The 19416-nt window shown below is 35.1% G+C and overlaps 1 protein-coding gene across 1 annotated transcript in view; it reads right to left on the bottom strand.

Annotated features, from left to right (window-relative positions):
* LOC134661746 (titin) overlaps window positions 1-19416 on the bottom strand; it is a 122220-nt gene that overhangs the window by 34277 nt on the left and 68527 nt on the right. The window contains exons 26-33 of the mRNA XM_063517928.1: window positions 19130-19350; window positions 18569-18643; window positions 18203-18307; window positions 16772-17793; window positions 16073-16133; window positions 14941-14970; window positions 7631-13951; window positions 4596-5171 (exon numbers count right to left, since the gene is read on the bottom strand). Of these exons, the coding sequence (XP_063373998.1) occupies window positions 4596-5171; window positions 7631-13951; window positions 14941-14970; window positions 16073-16133; window positions 16772-17793; window positions 18203-18307; window positions 18569-18643; window positions 19130-19350 (8411 nt within the window). The remainder of the gene's footprint in view (window positions 1-4595; window positions 5172-7630; window positions 13952-14940; window positions 14971-16072; window positions 16134-16771; window positions 17794-18202; window positions 18308-18568; window positions 18644-19129; window positions 19351-19416) is intronic.

The raw sequence follows: 19416 nt of genomic DNA, 5'->3' as shown, positions 1-19416 counted from the left end.
TGTTGACTGATTATTTTGGGTTTTGTATTTGATTTCGTTTCTCTTTTGTGTTTTGTAATGTAAAGTTAGTAGGTACTAGACAGCAAAATTATTATATTATTGTAAACTGATTATCTTCGTAGTGAAAATAACATTAATTTAAATATGATAGGAAAACCTATTAGAAATGTGCAGTCAAACGTGAGTCGGACTTAATATACGGAAACCTTGGAACGCGAGTCCGACTCGCAGTTGGCCGGTTTTATTTCCTTGTTGCTCCAATAAAACACCAAGGCGTTATTTTAAGTAGATTTTTTTGGTATGATTATTATACAGTCCGTTATGTTATGTTTTGCCTTCTTACAATGCTACAAAAAAGGCGAATCATAGTGGCAACACCAGTTGACAGGGCACAACAATCACATTCTTGAGAAATTTTTGTAAACGTAATATTAATTTTAAAATATGTCTGTGTTACAATAATTTTTTGAATAATAGTTGGCGCGGAAGATAACATTTAACGAAGAGATTTTTTTCAGGCGGGCTTATTTCTCTATAAACACCATATAAAATAAGCGTTTTTGAAAATACACTCCTCAAACGTGTTTTAGGGATTGGTCAGAATTTCAAGTTGGCGGATTGTCAACTGATTTATAGGTAGATGTACATGAATGATCTGCTAAAATGCGGGATAAATCTATTAATTCGTAACATTATATTGATAAATCAAGGCACTCATGTTATGTTCAATTATTGATTCAATACGTAGCGATTTCGTCCGGTTTATCTATTGTAAAGTTTTAAGGGGCCCACTGATTAACAGTCCGCCGGACGATATCGGCCTGTCAGTTAGAACAAAAAATTGACAGCTGCGAACAACTGACAGGCCGATATCGTCCGGCGGACTGGTAATCAGTGGGCCCCTTTATACCTTAATTTATTAAGGATACCGACTTACTTGAAAATTTCCGTTGTATATGTCAATGTCAAATGACAAACGTAAAGGACGCATTTATGCGGAAAGATGCGTTTATGTTAGTATGTATGGATGTTTGCATTACCTATGTATTGCCTGTTGTAAGTCAGTGGAAGCTAGGGATTGCAGAACCGGTACTGTTTATAAGAACCGGGATTTTCGGTACCGGGCAGAAATGGAACCGGGATTTCCCGGTATTTTCGGTACTTTCGGGACTGCCTTCAAAAATCAGTTTTTACATCAATTTTCAGTAAAAAAAAAAGCGTAAAACGACCACGAATGTTTCTTAAAACAATAAAAAAGTAGCACAGTGAAGGTACACACTTCTTTTGTACCATAATATGTGTCTTTAAGTCACACAATCATTAATATAATTTGTTTTTTTTCCTAAACTAAAGTCTATTTTAAATAAAAAAATAAAAAATAGACTTTACATGATATTTTTACTATCTTTGTTGATTGGCAAAAACTAAATTGTGGCTCAGTAATATCATCATTTTTTTTAAATATGTAAGACTTATTTATTTTAATGTAGTGGTCAGCCGTAAAAGTATTACCATCAGCCTTAGATTGATAAAATATATATATTTTCTTTATAAAACATGATATTTCATGCTAAGTAACAGAAAGCAGTAGATAAATATTGTACCGGAAATTTTAGTCCCGAAAATCCCGGGAGTACCGGGATTTTAATTTTGAAATCCCGGTTCTTTGCTTGGCTCTAAATCCCGGGAATTCCCGGTACTTTCGGTACCGGTATTTCCCGGGAGCAAACCCTAGTGGAAGCCCTCAATACTTTTTATTATACACTCTTCTCGGTCTGTACTCTGTTCTTAATAGTTTGTGTTATCGGTACATTTATTTATATTCCTCGCGGCGATGTATGATCCCTAATGACTAACAGTCGGGGACTGTACATACTTAATGTTGTGATAGCGTCACTGTCACGAAAATAAAAAATAGGACCTAAGGTGCAGACCTCGTGCAGACAATTAATGTGACATATAGTTAATAATACTTACCAGAAAAGACTGAATGTTATGCATAACAATCAAAAATACTCTAACGAATATTATAACTTACGAGTATAAGTATGTCTCGACGCCATGCAAACAATGCTAGGTTGGTTTAGCAGCGGTGTATTGATAAGAGCCCTATCACACTGGCGATTTGCGAGCGAGTTGAAAGTGAGGCGAGCGCGCAACGAGTTCGCCGCGAGCGCGTAACGAATGTAACGATCCCGCCGCTCCGCAAGCTAGCACGTAATGATTTCGCTGAGTACTAAAGGGGCCCACAGATTACAAGTTCGCCGGACGATATCAGCCTGTCAGTTGTTCGGAACTGTCACCTTTTGCGTTTAACTGACAGGCCGATATCGTCCTTAAGGGGTTATTTGTTTAAACAAGCAACGGGTTGCACTCCGGGAGTGCCGGCAGAAGTGAAAACTCAATGACATTGTAACAGTTTTTTGATCAGGTCACGTGTCCGTCTTACGAAGCGTCTTACGTCTTACGTCAACATATTTTTTCTTGACTTTTGCAGTTTTAATTTCCTATATTTATTAAACACAATGAACGATGCTATACAAATCTATGCCTTGCTTTGCCTTTAATATTCCTTGAGAACCGGTAACTACAGAAATATCTACATTTCACCCGAGCGAAGCTGGGTTTTTATCTAGTATATTTATAAAGTACTCACTCATTTTCTTTCGCTATTTTACACAGACGGTCAAGCCATCATCAGTCACAGTCGCAGTCGCAGTCGTGTGAATTAATACACATGTATCCTTATATATTTGTATCATTCAAACGCTTTTTTAACGCGCGTTGAAAAAGCTGCCATGCGAATAGGGCCTTACGCTTGTTTAAAATTCGAAATTCAAATTTGTAGCATTAATTGTTTAAAATTCGAATAGACATTGTAAAGTTACCTTGCAGACCTCGCGTCTAAATATATTTGGTCATGGTATTTTGAGTTTTATTCACCAGTACTAGAGTTCACTTTTATTAGCGATTTCATCAAGATGTAGCTTTATTTGTTTAAAATTCGAGAAATTGTAAAGTTACCTTGCAGACCTCGCATCTAAATATATTTGGTCATGGTATTTTGAGTTTTATTCACCAGTACTAGAGTTCACTTTTATTAGCGATTTCATCAAGATGTAGCTTTATTGAATTATGTCATTGAGTGGTCCTTACGGTCCTTACGCAGAGCCGCTAAAGAAGTTTTCACTTCAAAAAATAATTGGTATGGACGGTTGGTATTTAAGGAGCTAATTATTTGTCATTTGAATTAGCCATTAGTTTAAGGGAGCTTTGTCGGGAAATGTGGTTACTGTTCACGATTTAAAAAACGCCCTGTATAACGACACTTAACGGACACGCCATACATCAGAAATGATTTGCGTTTATATGTGTGCGCGGCACGTCTGTACACGCGTCATTGAGTTTCTGACGGAATCCTGACATGCTACGTTTACAAGAACTCTCATGTTACATTTATATGTTAATTGTATTGTTTTTTTACAGTTGACTTGACACTTTTTTTTATGAATATTATACAGTCAATGAGATAATTATGTATGTGCCGTCTACAAGCAGACGGACTTTAGCGTTGTCAAAACGCAGTAATAAATCGCCCTTATCTACAACGACAATACCTCGTTTTTTTAGCATATAAAAATGGTAAACAATATTGACGTATTTTTATTGAAAAACGCTTTTAAATCAATTGTAACTATTACTTAATAATAATAATAATAAGATGATAAAGGAATAATAATAATAAGATGATAATTTGAGCCTATATACGTCCCACTGCTGGGCACAGGCCTCCTCTCATGCGGAGAGGGCTTGGGCTATAGTCCCCACGCTAGCCCAATGCGGATTGGAGACAATGGGGACTTCACAACACCTTTGAATTTCTTCGCAGATGTATGCAGGTTTCCTCACGATGTTTTCCTTCACCGAAAAGCTAGTGGTAAATATCAAATGATATTTCGTACATACGTTCCGAAAAACTCATTGGTACGAGCCAGGATTTGAACCCGCGACCTCTGGATTGAAAGTCGGACGTCATATACACTCGGCCACCGCCACTTTTTCGAATGAATATCGAATGAGAATGTAATATCGTTGCTATAAATAATTGTTACATATTTGCTGTAAATTATTATTCATAAGTGTGTTTCCATAAAAAGATACGTCAAGATTGTTTACCTTTTTTCTAATACTAAATAAACAAGGTATGCAAATAAATCAAGTATGAAACACTTTGATTAAAACATGGTAACATATACAAAATTATGAAAATCTAACTGTACCAGTACCACCAGTTTGTCACTGACATAAACGTCATCGAGAACGTAATTTTCTTTATATGCATCTCGTTCGTAGTCGTATATTATAGTGCAAGCGAGATGTATAGAAATTAAATTAAATAAATTACGTTCTCAAAAGCGTTTATGTCAGTTTTGACACTGTCAATGACTCATGGTAGGGGCTCTGGTGGTCGTACGTTTCAAACTGCTAGTAAAAACAGGATGTATCTGATCTGATTTTTATTTTGTTTGTAGTGTGCTGGGTACGAGTAAAGCTCTATAAAGAATGTGTTTCATGTTTACATTTATTCGGCTTACCATCGAAAGTTACGTCTTCTATGGTTGTCTCCTCTGGTAGTTCCTGAGCTTCGTCGTCTTGAACAACAACTGATTCAATCATTTTTTCATCCGATCCTTGCTTCTTCTTGATGACTCGTTTTGTGATTTTTATTTTTTTCTCTGTCTTCGTTTTGTCGTCTGCAACTACCGTTACCTCCTGATTTGGACTCTCGGGTGTTTTAGAATAATCTTCAACGAGTTCTTCTATTTGCACTTGTGATTCTAATTGTGGTACATGCAAATAATCATCGGGCATTTCTACGGTTCCTTTTGCCATCTCCTTAATAGGTGTTAAGTCGGTTTCTTCAAATTCCTCTATATCGACAGTATGCTGTGTAATTGGTTTAATTATATCATCCTCGTCTAATTTCTCTTCTATTACAACGTCATTTTCTACGGCATCTCCTTGGTGGGTTTTCTTCTTTCTTAAAATTGTTCGTTTAGTTTTTATTTGAATTGGTTCCCCGGTTGATGCTTGTGAAAATTTGGTTACTATTTCCTCAGTTTCTTCAGTGTCTGATACTTTAGGCGAAGAATATGTATCGTCAGTTTTTTCTGAAATTTGTTTAAGTTATTTGTTATTTTAAATGTGTATATTTTGTAATACGTACACTTCAAATAAATTTTCAATTGTCATTTTACAAGACTATGAAAAGATAATTACTTTCCTATTCTCCCAATATTATCTTTTGCCACATTACATCCTTAATGAATGTCATGATCATTACAATACTTATTATTACCATGTTTCTTAACGAATGTAGGGTTACATCGTCAAAAGTTGTTCTCACTTCAATAGTACCTAAATTAATAAATGTAACGTACGAGCGGCATTGTTTTTATCTTTTAGAATTGAGAAATTAACTTGGTTTTCACTTAATATACTCAGATAATATTCCTTTAGTTCTACTTACACCTCTTACATATTTTTTTCACACTAACTGGTAAAGGCTCTCTTGATTGTTTAAAAACTTGCGAAGCGAAGTTGCATTTTATACACATGTGAGGCAAAGTAATCAAACGCAAATTTTGAGTTGTTTTGTTATGTTTGCTGGTAGAATTGACTTTTAAATGATGAATTTGAATGATAAATATTTAATAAAATTAATTTTGATTTGATTTTGTTTGTTATCTTGCAGTTCATATTTTCTTCGGGTTGGTGTGGTGAAAAATGTTGTGTTTCACTCGGGGGCAAATTTTATTTAACCCTCGTGCTTTGAAACCGTCGCACCGCTCAAGATTCCATTTTTCGAACCACTCGCTACGCACTTGGTTCAAGTTTGGAATCTTCCGCTTGGTCGGGTGTCAATATTAGCACGAGCGGTTAAACAACAACTTTCCCCCCCGTAAAACAAATTAAAAAAAATTCTAAATTTCATTTTCTGGGTAAACTGTGATTGGAATTAAACAGCAACCGTATAAAATAGAAGATTCCTTATTTATTATATATTTATAAAACGCCTGTATTTAAGTAATACATTCTTAAGTATCGCCGCCTATATATTTACAAACATTATTATATATGTTATGAAACTGCAATACTGGATATCTGACAAATCTTTAATTCTCTTATACCTATAAACGAGCAATTCTTTTATGTTTATTTATTTATTTATTGATATGTATATATATTTTGAGGACCTCGGAAACGGCTCTAACGATTTCGATGAAATTTGCTATTGGGGGATTTCGGGGGCGAAAATTGTCTTATCTCTGGGAAAACGCGCATTTTTGAGTTTTAAGTAACACGTTTTCCGAGCAAAGCTCGGTCTCCCAGATATTATTATTTTATATTTATAGATTACATAAAATTGCATAATATAAAATAGGCTCGAGAATTCATTTTCAGTATACGTATGTACCTATGTGAATGAATTACTTAGCAGAATTTCCTGCTCGCTGCCGTGGTTAGCTGCTTTGATAGTGCACGACACCTTGCACTTTGTGACTATGCGCTGAAACTTGGCACAGTTGATTCTTAGCTGGTCTTGAGTTGATAGAGACCGGGAGCCGGGAGGGGGGGGGGGGGGGTAGTTCGACGCTGCCGCGCTTCATTTAAAGCAACATTTCTCTAAAGCTATCTTAGGTATTAGTGTGTGTGGTATTAGGTATATGTGATATATCATTTTCAGATAAATTAAGGATGAGGAATCTATTTTTAGAACAAAAACAATGCACTTTCTAATAAAAAAAATGAATAAAGTAGAACGGACTAAAAAAAGGATTATTGTTTTTTTTATAATTACCTTTTTTTTTTCAAAAGTATACCAGAAATCTCAAAATAAAACATATATGTAGTCGTAAAAAGATACATTTATCTAGTTTACAAAAATATATATTTTATTATATAAATCTGTTGAAGCATGGGAGATAAAAAATAATATTCAGCGTGGGTCAGGGTGATTTCAATGCATGATCGTCCGTGACGTAGGGTTTAAGTACTGTTTTAAACACACGAATGGTGAATATATTATTGTTTTAGGTTTGTTAGCGCCACTTGCATCATCCCACTAACCCCCCCACTAAATGCGCGTTGGCTCTCGATGTCTCCCGATCTCTATCAACTCAAGACCAGCTAAGAATTAATTGTGCCAAGTTTCAGCGCATAGTCACAAAGTGCAAGGTTCCCATACAACAGCGTGCAGTATCAAAGCAGCTAGGTTGAGTATAAGATAGTTTAGGAAATAATATTTAATTAATGATATATGAAATGAATATTAATGTTGGAAATAAAATCGTACAAACAGCAACACTCTTAACTGTCTATTGGTGGACTTTATGCCTTTTGTAATAAGGTCCACCGATGGTTGGTTAAAACTGTGGGCGATGGAACTAATCTCAAATAGGTAATCTACTTATTTAGTGTAAATCGTCAAATTTCACGGAAACTGAAACTTCACCAATTTCTATGATCTAACAAAATTTTAGTTAGTCCGTGAACAATAGACTATATTCAGACTATTTACCCTGATACATCTATAAACTCTTAGGTAAAAGATAATATATGTACATACCTAGGAAACGCGTCTCCTGCTCTGATATAGTGAGTTGGTGCTTAGTGTCACTCATTTGTGTGAGTTTGCCTGTTTTCTTTATTTCCAAGAAATCGTCTTTGTAGGGCACAACGTGTTCATTGACAAATTCATCTGTCACTTCTAGTTCATTCGCTATAGTAAGGCTTTCACGAACGTTTTGAGTCTTTGGTTGTGTTATTTGAAGTTTTTCCTCTTGAAGAAGACAAGTATTGTCTGTGATTATGAGTGGTGCTATTTCGCTAGTTACAACTGTAGGAATTTTACTCTGTGTCGATTGTGTTGTTAATTCGTCTACGTGTATTTCTGATATATTTTCCGTGCATTGTAAGTGTGATAATGGAGCCACAGTTTTATCTGCTTTCACTTGTTTACCTTCATGAAGAACAAAGTCTTCTGGAGCGCTTTCATGGGTTACTTCACATACCGTAACACCTTGTGTTGTATTTAGAGATAACGAAGCAGTGTCCATCTGTATTGGTTTTTCAAACGATGTCTCAGTTCCAGTTTCATGTACAATAACATCAGTCTGACTAACAGATTCATTTTCGATTGGTGTGACAGTTATAGTTTTTCCTTCTTGTTTAACTGTACACATTGGAGAAGTATTTTCGCCGACAAAAAATTCTGTTTGTTGTAAAGGTTTAAACTCTAAGACCTGCCCCACAATCGAACTTATTTTCTTACCTTCTATGGTGATGTCTTCAGATTCTTCGTGTGCAATATTATCGCTAACAATGTAACTTTTGTGTGTTTCTACATCTGCTGAAGCCTTACCTCTCTCTAATGTAACTGATGAAGGTAAATTAGTAACATTTTCGAATATGGCTGGTTCTGCACTGGTTAACTCTTGTAAAGTATTTTGACTCGTTATGGCATTTTCATTTTTGTCTTGATGGAATTTTGCAAGGGGTTCGGATTTTTCATTCGCTATTATTTCCGTCTGTTGCAGTGATTTCATTTCTATTATTTGTTTTTCAGCGTACTTACCAGATTCTTCCGAAGTTTTGATGATTTCTGGCTGTTCCTCAGCTGTGTTCTCAGATATTATGCAGCTTTTATGTAATTCGAGCTCAAGTTGAACTTGGGAAGGTTCAGTTTCGAATTTTTCGGACAGGTTTGTAGTACTTTCAAGAATTTCTGGTTGGCTAAACACTATTTCCTTTTTCGTGGTTTGCACTGTTTGTGCTGTTTCTCCCTTAGGATGATATTTATCGAAAACGTCAGGATTTTCTTCTACTAATACTTCTGTCTGTTCAAGTGGTTTTAGTCCGACTATTTCTTGGTCAGCAGTAGATAATTCAGGTGTACAAGTTGTTTTCATTGTGCTTACGCTCTCAATGACATGTGTCTGTTCACTGTAAAGAGCTTCTGTAACTGCTTGAGATTCAGAAGCCTTTTCATCTTTGTAAGACTTACTGCCTGAAAATTCTATACCCTCTTCAATTGCTGTTGTCTCGTTTGTCATTACATGCTGCATTGGTTCTACTTTAACCTGATTTTCTGTGCTTTGTGGAATTTGATCAACTTGTATCGCAATTTCGTTTTCTCCTACTAATGCGTCGGTTACAGTGATATGTTGTTGAGATTCTATAGACATATTAAGTACTTCTTCTCGTGGTTTAGTATACTGCGCTAGATCTGAGCCACTTTCTTTAAATAGAACTTCTTGCACTTGTATTGGTATTTTAGCCTCAAAGGATATGTCTGATTGCTTAGATACAGCTTGCAATATATTTTCTAAAGGATAATCATCCTCTCTAATATCTGTTTCGGTTATGGTTATATGTTTCGATGTTTCGACATTTGATTTACCATGTTCCATTTTATTTAACAATCCTAATTTCAAGTCATCATCCTTTTCTAAAACAACTGTTTCTGTGATGTTTATGTGGTCACCTACTTCGAGGTTAATATTTGGACTTAGTTCCACTGCTTTTTTACCCAGTATTAGTTCTTCATGTCTTTCTTCAGATTTCGTTTCTGTGATATAAAGGGGCCTCACTGGTTCTAAAGAAAAATCAAGAATTTCTTTTCGTGTCACTGGCTCGTCATTCTTAATTGCTTCTTCTGTTTCTGTATATTGACATATTTCGACATTTAAATGTCGATGTGCGTCCAAATTCACATTGTACGTAGCACTTTTAGGAGTTTGATCAGCTTGTAAAATGTTTTCGTTTTCTATTACAGTGGTCTCTGAGACATTTATGTAATCTTCAGGAAGAACAGTCATTCCCGCTTTATGTTCCAAATCTGAACAAAGTGGTAATTCGGCTTCAGATTCAATTGGTACGGTTTCATCTATACCTACACTAGAATGTAATTTAACACTGTCGGTTGGTTCTAGCTGCTTTTTATGTGGGGTTATCTCATTAACAAGGAAAATATCTTCTTTTTCTGTTGGCATCACTTCTGACACGCCTGCACATTGTTTCCCTTCAACTACGGGTTTTACCAATTCCGTTTTGGCAGGTGTTGTTTCGGCAAATAAGTCTTCGCTTTCTCCTATAAATGGCTCTAAATTTTGAATGGCTTCTTTCATTCCATGAGTAGTAAGTGCATTTAACATCGTAGTCCCGGACACGTGAAGTTCTTCAATTTCCTGATTTACAATAACTTCTGAACTAAATAGTGATTGCTGTTCATCAAACGCTGGTTTAGCAGTAGTCGTAAACATATCTAACATTTTTGACAACTCCGTTTCTTTTTCGTTGACATTGACTTCTGATATTTCTTTTGCAGATATTTCGATAATTTTTTCCGTTGCTGCTTGTTTATGTTCTTTCTGACTGGGTGCTAAATCGGTTTCTTTCTCTGCGTGTAATATTTCTAGTCCCTGTAAATGTTTACGTAGGTCATCACTTGTAATTGTTGCTTGAGAAGTTTCTGGCGCTTTTTCTAGTAGATTTTCTGTAGCATTTGTTGATAGCACTTCAGTGTTTACAGTGCTAATTAGAGGCACAAAAGCAATAGTAGCATCTTGAGTTGGGACTGAAAACTTTTCGAAAAATTCCTTTTCCTTATCTATCGTTTCAGTACAACTCATAATAAGTGCTTGGGTTTCGGTAATATCTGGTTCAATATTTGATGTTATTGTAGTTCGTTTAGGTAATTCAATCTCCGTTTCCGCTGCAATTATTTCCGTTTGTTCTAATGTATAAGATGGGACAGTTGTAACATCTGTTTGCTTGACAGCCATTTTTTCATTTAGGAGTTCTTCTGTCTGTTGGTTCACTATAACTTCCTCGGTATGTGCTGCTTTACCATATATTTCATCCATTTTAGGTAAAGCAGTTTTATATCCCGCGTCGAAGGTATCAGTACTTTGCAAATTTTCAGATTGTGTTAAAGTTTCCGATATCTGTATGCTGTGTCGAGAAGTAAACGAAACATTGGCACTTTGCTGATCTGGTGATAAGTTTAATGTCAACGGATTTTCACTTTCGGCAGTAACTTTCTCATCGTATTGTGGTGCTTGGAGTGTTGTCACTGAGACTGCAGATTTTGCCGTATCTCCTTTTTCTTCGGACATTATTATGCCTTCTGATAAATGTACAATTGTTTCTTCTTGAGTTATTGCTTCTTGTGGTATGGCGCCTTGTTTTGCTTTTGCCCAAGCTAAATCACTAATTGTTTCAAAGTTTCTTGCAGCGAGTTCAGGTTTGTTTTCTTCCACCAAAATGGCCTGAGTGGAGTCTATACTTATTTTAGCAGATACAGTATTTAGGACAGGAGCTCGCTCAAAAGAACTTTCTTTTTCATTATAATTCGTTGAAGTTATCTGAAGTTCATGATGCGCTACGTTATCCATGGTCGCTTGTTTAGATCTTATGTCTATATTTTCACTTTCTGTGAAACCAACGCTAGAGTCAGGTATTAACTCTGAGCTTACAGCTACTGCTCGTAACGATATAACTTGCGACGGAGCGGTAAATACCTCTGGTAAGTCTTTCGATGCGTATTCTGTCTCTTTCTCATTTTGATATACTTCCGTGATATTTAATTCCTGGGATGGTATTATTTCGGGAAGTATAGATTGAAGATTGGGTTTCACACTATCTTGCAGAATTGCTTGCGAATCTAACACCTTATTTTCAGAAATCTGCAATGAGCTAAGCATATTGGATGTATTGAGGCTAGCTGTTTCAAGTTTAGGTGTTAATGATTCCATTTTATCAACAGCTTCTCTTAGAATAGGTTCAGATGTTATGGCAATCTTGTGATTCGTCTCTATATCGGGTTTAGCGAACACATCAAGTTTATCCCTTTCAGAGGATAGTTGATTTTCAGTAACGCTTGAAACTATTTCGGTAACATTTAAACTTTCATTTTCAACAAACGTAGGTACAGCTTTGCTATGGTTGGTTTGGTTTTCATCTAACTTGTCTAGTTGTTCTTGGACTGTTGTTTGTAAAATAGTGATTTCTTTATGCAAATCTCTATAAACTTCTGATGCCTTTTCGGTAACGTTAGAAGTCAATGGAATGAAATTAATTTGATCAGCCGTATTTATCTCTTCAGATATTGGTGTTTTTAATTGATGAGTAGGCAAAGGTTTCGTAGAACTAACCTCTGGTATTTTATTTAAAGTAAGTTTATTCTCAGATTCCGATGACTCATTTTCATATATAGTTAAGGGAATATTAGGGACCACTGACAGTGTGATTGTCTCAGATTTTTTGGTTAAGTACTCTTCTGATGTTTCTTGCTCGTGTATTAGAGGCACTGTTACAATTTTGGCATTTGAAGTAATAACTGTCTCCGTGGCTGATTCATCTTGGACCTTATCCTGCAATTTAAGCTCGCCGATGGAAGTCATCTGCAGAGTTTCAGATGTTATTATTGGTTCGACAACACGAACATCCATATCTGCTGTGGCAGTATACTTATCATCTTTAATTAAAAGATCTTTTTCACTTTCATTGATTTGAACTTCTTCAACAAAGTTTTTATCTAGTAATGAAATTGAAATGTCAGCATGTGTACCCAGTACAGCTTTGGTTTCCTCTAAGTTAATTTCTGATTCATGAATGTTTGTTTCCAAATTAAACTTATGCTGATGTTCGCTCACACCTATATTGGCTTTCTTACTTGGCAAGGGCTCGGGCACAAAATCTGTCTCTTTAATGTGTGAACTTACTATAGATGTATTTAAACTTGTGTGCAAGGATAAATCTTTATCTACTTTAACTGTTGCAGGTAATTCTTTTTTAATGAATTCACCTTCTTTTTCGTGTGTCTCATCAATAGTTACTTGGAAGCTATCTTTAATTGTTACGTCAACATTGGCTTCCTGTGCTGGTGGCAGTTTCAGAGCTTGTAATAACCCTTCCTTTTCTTGAACATCATGTACTTCCGTTAAAATCTGGTTAGATGTTAAAACATCTTTTCGAGCTGTTTCTGTGGGTACTATTAGTTCTGGGTAATATCTTCCAGACTTATCTTCAACGAAAACTTCTCCAACTTGAAGTGATTCATGCAAATTGAAATTAAGCCGAGATGTAGCGGCTTTTTCTGTTGTCTTACTTTCAATGTCATATTCTTTTAGTTCATCCGTAACTTCTGTAACGCTTAATCCTAATAAGGGAGAAATGGAGACGGCTGCATTTGATTTCTTAATCTCTAGTTGGTCGAATGACTCTTCCTTTATGCTCGTTATTTGTTCTGATACGTTTACAGCATCTTTTAATATAACAGATGGTTTAGCACTACTAAAGCACGTTTCAGGTTTTTGCAGATCGGTCAGGTCCAAATCTGCTTGCACTTCTGTTGTTACTAAACTTTCTATTGGGACAATGTTTTTCACTGCTTTAACGTCGGCTTTAACACGATCTGCTGAGTATTCGTTCAGTGAATTGCTGATTTCTATTTCAGTTACTTCTAGTGACTCATTTTCGGGTATAGATGGTTCGACATGAAGTTTGACTTGTTCTTTAATATGCAATGATTCTTCTCTTTCTTCAGCTTTTTGAGATGCGTTAACTATTGGATAGTTAGTGTCAATTTTAAGGTTAGCCTTAATTTTATCGGTTTTTTTGTCTGGTGTTATATGAGATACCTCACTAGCAGGGACTACTTCTATTTTATTTTCATGAATATCGGTAGCCGTCACAGTTTTGTAGATTATCTCTGCAGTTTCAAGTAACCCTGCTTCGTCGTCTTCATAAACTTCAACATTTTCTCTAGGATGGACTGTTTTAACTGCATTTCTTTCTCCAACAATTTCTTCTTCAATGCGTAACTCGGAGACGTTTTTCTGTTTAGTATGCTTTTTGCGTCTGACTTGTTCTTTTTCTTTGATATCTGTGAATTATACATTAAAGTAGAGTATATTTGTGTTAATTAAGTGCAAGAACTTGGAAATCAAAATTAAATGAGACCTTAGTGAGTGAGTAGACATGTTTAAAAGAGTATTAAAAAGCAGTTATTCTTTTTATTAATGTTTTCTGTAAGAGAAAGTTGGTCAGTGTTATATCTATCTTGTAACTAGTATTAAGCTGGTACTTACTTGATATAACTGTAGTTAAATAAATCGTGAACACGAAAGAAGCGCACACTTTTGTAAATTGAAAGCTGCACCATTAATACTAAAAGCTGAAAACACATTAATCGAGTGATCGACGTTTTGTAACGTTGCTAATTAAATGCTGGTATTAGTTGTTAACTCGTTTATCCGATTGTGGTAAAATGTAAAGTAACGTAATGCTGCCATCGAACTTAATTGTTCCATTGCAACACATGTATCATACCATAGCGACACCGCCGCAGTCGGACAAATTAACAGTTTGTTTGAAGCAACAACATTTTTCTTTTAATGCAGACCTCGAAAGGCCTTAAAGATTAGTTATATTTTATTACGCTCTAAAAGTAAGCATTAATGTTTAAACACCTAAAATACTTCAAAAAGCAAAGTTAAAATAATAAACAGCCGCATTAGTTAATTTCCAAACCAAGAGTTATAAGCAAAATTGCTGTATGACATCATTAACACTAAATTTAAGCATAGAGAAAAAAATACATAGAGTGCTCACTCCATACATCAGTTTTAGTACAAAAAAGACTATTAGCATCTAGCATCGAGTAGCGGAACTATCAGTACTGCTACATCTATTGTCAAGTAGCAGTACTGATAGTTCCGCTACTCAATGCTAGATGTAGACACTGAAATTAATAGTCTGAACTGATGTATGGAGTGAGCACTCTATGTATTTTTTTCTCTATGATTTAAGCAAATTTCTTTCATTTTCTCTAATAAGTAATTTCATACATTGAGTAGGCTTTATTGGTCTTACCTTCTTCTTCGATAACCTCCGATGTATCATCTGATAACAACAAGAACAACTAGTGAAATTCTATAGCATAATTTAAAGATCACGGTAACAAATTTTCGAAAAGTTCACTATTTTAGTTTAAAAAATATAAGTACCTACATTAAAAATCATACCCTTGTTTACATTGAATCTAACGAACAAAAAAAAAAAGAAAAAGTTGTCAAGTAATAATAAACAAATGCATTACGTATATTCTTACTATAATCAGTTAAACCCGCTTGAGGATAAGATGCTGAAGACTGTCGTCTTCAAATAGCGCTTTCATCACACTTGCTCGAAAAAGATCTTATTTCATGCAGGCATACTGAAGGACAAAGGCTTATATTGTTACCGCGGTGAAAAAAAATTTTACAGTTACATCTTTCTTTTTTAACTATGTCAGTAATTCATACGAACCAAGGAGGTTATAAGTAAAATACTTTGTTTAAAGTCAAGGTATAATGTAGTTAATTGTTTAAATACTGAAGATTATAATTTAATAGTTTTGTTTTTTAAAATATTTAAATTTATTAATTTAATAACCGTTTAAAATATGTTTACACAAAATTTTCAAACGTGGCTGAATGCCGAAGGTCTGTGCCATCGATGCCTGTCAAGAAATGACAATATGACGGAGTAATGATTGAAATGTCACCGTATTTAACCATTATTTCGCTTAAAATTTAGTTCTTTCTTCGCAAATGTGGTGAAAAACATTATATACTAACTCCGGGGGTAAGAAATTAAGAATTTTGTAAACTTGTAGGCCTCGTCTACAAAATCTCTCTTTGCACAATGTTTGTACTATTTAGGGTGAGATGCGTTTTAACCGTAAAAAAAACAAGTTGCAGGGACCTGGCTACAGTGGCGTATTCGAAATTGTTTTAAACGTTTGTATTAAGCGGATTTAACATGACACTAACAATAATAACTTTTTATATATTTCACTTCTTGTGAGTCGAGCCGTATGTTGCTAGAAAATGATAATGCGATCCCAATTCAGCACTAAACATGACATGATTTTTAAACATTTTTTGTCACATGAAGTATCATTGTTCTACGTTTCATTTTATTACTTAATTCGACTGAAATTATTAAAGAGTTAAGTTCCAACCTTTAATGACTTTCGTTGTACGACTTTCCGCGACGTGTTCTGCTGAAGACTCCACGATGACCTGTAATTTTAACAACAAATATGTTAAATTTAGAAATGTGTGGTACAAGGTCCTAATTCTTATACAGTAAATGATTATATGAATCTATATACTATAGCTTGAGATGGAATTAGGTACGATTAGGTACCTAATTGTATTTGTTCTATCAAATTTAATGTCAAACGCCACTAACATTTTACCCATTATGATATAACAATTTTAACCACCTTTTTCTGACAGTAGAAATACCGTCAGAAAAAGGTGGTTAAAATTGGACGAAATATTATGAGGGCCCAATAACAGTTACCAGCAATAATATGTTAACGTAGGCCGCAAAAATATCTGATACGGTCTTATTTGTAGTGCAATAAGAGCGCGTCACATATTTTTGCGGCCTTCGTTGTGTAACATATTATTGCAGGTGACTGTACCTTTTGATCTACGTTTGTACTGAAAAAATACATTTAATCGAACTTAAAAGTACTTAACTGTCTAGTCAGCAACTATTTTCAAGAAAAAGATAAGTAGGTACTGCAAACAAAACCTTTTAATAATGATAAAAGTAATAAGATGAGACCTCAATACAAATATACCTACATGTACTCCATAAATTAATACTTTGTTAGATGTAAAACTACTCGTATTTATTTTTAAGTTACCTCATGTGCTTCTCTTTGTTCCCAAGACCGCGGTTTGAAGTCTTCAGGATAAAAGTGAGCAATGACCTCTTCAACAGAACTGGCCTTCATTTCCACCATCTTCAGAAAAGCGCGGAAGCCCACCTTTGCGGCAATTACGTCTTCGTCTTGTGTCGTTTCTTCTGTAAGAACTTCTGTAATGAGTGCGCCATGGCCTTGGCGCTCAACCAATTGCACTAAGGCTGATTGGGATTGCGGCACTCGCAGGGCTGGGAAATATTGGGAATCATACAGACTCTCTATCTCTTCAGTCGTGACACCAGTTCTTAACATATAACCTATTTTTGCAAGTTCTCTCAATGGTGACTCGCCAGGCCCAAACTCCCTGGCATTGATGACTTCAAGTAACTCATTAATCTCCGCTACCATTTTGGAGTCTGACTCAACTGTTTTTATAATTCCTTTTTGTTTCACAATGGGAGATTTTTCAAATGATTCGGCCGTTTCCTCTTTCTGCTGTTGCGACGATATGAGATGCTCATGTGGTGTTATACCTGGCTTTAGAGTTTCTGGTTTGGGTGCAGGCGTTTCTTTTTTGTCAACCTTTTTAAAGGAAGCCACATCGACAGTTTCAACGTGCTCCGCTGAGCTTAATTTAACTGTTACCTTTTCTTTTGCCACTTTTTTAATTGGTTTTGGCTCTTCAATTTCTTGTACTTCCTCTGTGACGGTAGGAGTTGCTTCTTCTAAAACTGTTTTCGCTTGTTCTTTTTCTACCACTTCTTTTTCTCGTTTACCCGTTTTTTCAAGTTTGGTTTTTTCTCTTACAGTTTTAGCCTTTTTAATGGTTTCTCCTGCTTTGAATACTTGCAATTTGGCTTTAGTTATTGCCATTCCAATGTCACTGACAGCTTTGCACATATAGGTTCCCTCATTTGTTTTGTTAGCTTTCTTAATTATACACCAGGTATGATTATCCACATTCTCAACAGTATATTGCTCATCAGTTCTAATAACTTTATCGTCCTTGTACCATAGGATTTCTGAAATATATTGCTAGTTGAATCGAAAGTATAATAATTATAAAAATGCGTTTAAAATAATTTAACTAGACACATATTGCTAAGACCCAGAAGCAGTTGTTTTGTTTTAGACTTTGGAACTCTTTATAGGGTCAAAATTGAGTCTAGAATAAAATTAGCAGGAGGATAAGAAGGCATCAGAAATTATAAGAAAAGATAATTTATTACCCCCTTATTCATAAAACTTTACGGGCCTGATTTAGTTAAATTAGAATTTTCCCTTTCTTACAAATACATAAGTCAAAATGACAGGTAAGGTAAGTGACAAACAATGATTAGCTAATTGAGATTTGTAGTGCGTTTGTGAATAGGGGGTTAACGTTTAGTGGATTTATACTATCAACGGACTGCACGTTTCAGTATCACTTACCTGGGGCTGGGTTTCCACTGTAAATTGCCTCAAACTTGACAGTATCTTCTTCGTGAACACGTTCCCCTAATATTTCTTTTACAAAAGTCGGGACAGATTGAGTAGCTGAAAAATATATATAAAAAATAGATTTTATCACCATTAACATAATTTAGGTAATCAAGCTGGATACGAACACTTATTACATTTAACATATTATTGGACCATGATTACGATTATCCACATACTTATATTACGATTATACAAATTCAGGTGTGACACGAAAATAAAATAAAAAATCTTCATGTACCAGTTCTGTGGATAACAAATACTTCGTTGCTTCTGTACCAATTCTACATATAACAAACACGAGGACTGGAATAATACCTTTCAGTGCAGCTTGCAATTCTTCCATATGTGTCACCCATTCTGGTTTGCGATACTCTTTTGTTCCAATGATACCTATAACCGACAATAATTATTAACAGCTAGAAAATTTAATATAAAATTCGTCTCTTTCGAAATTTTCTTAGATTTAAGTCTTTGCTGAACTGAGGTAAAATAGATTCCAATAACCTTTCACAGCATCACTACTTCGTTTTTGATATTGTAGACTCAGGTTAAAAAAATGGTAGTAGTGTGTATTAAGTGCATAAAGTAGTGTTTATGGTCAACCTATGTAGGCTGAAGGGAATGACGATGAACACACGAACTTAAAAATAATATTTTAATTTGAATTGGAATTGGATGTAAGATATCAAACTAATACATATAGAATGGCAAAAGGAGTTAAGGATGGGAGAGTTATAACAATGAAGATTTGATGAGAACTTTGTGCTCGCGATAACTTGTGACAAATTCTTCTGAACCTGTAAACTGAAAATATAAGCATTATATATTATAAATTAGTAGCACGGCTTTGATTTTCTAAAATAAAAATTGACTAACTCTCGACGGATAGTGCAGCAATAGTTGATGCCACTCCAAGAGGGTTGTATGCTTCAAATTTAATTTCACCCGTATCATCTTGGTAAACCTCGGGAATAATTAAAATTGATGTGCCATCTCCCATTTCTTCAATCTGGTATTCTTGGGAATGAACAATTTCCATCCCGTGTTTCAACCATCTTATCTGCGGCTTCGGCATACCTATAGCTTTTGCCTCTAACCTGTGACAGCAAAAGTTATGTTTGATTGAATAGCCTAATAATCATTACCAAACCACACACTTCCTT

Source organism: Cydia amplana, chromosome Z, assembly GCF_948474715.1.
Source record: "Cydia amplana chromosome Z, ilCydAmpl1.1, whole genome shotgun sequence".
In the NCBI taxonomy this organism is placed as follows: Eukaryota; Metazoa; Arthropoda; class Insecta; order Lepidoptera; family Tortricidae; genus Cydia; species Cydia amplana.
The sequence above is the reverse complement of the archived record's forward strand: the minus strand, read 5'-3'. Positions and strand labels throughout refer to the sequence as shown.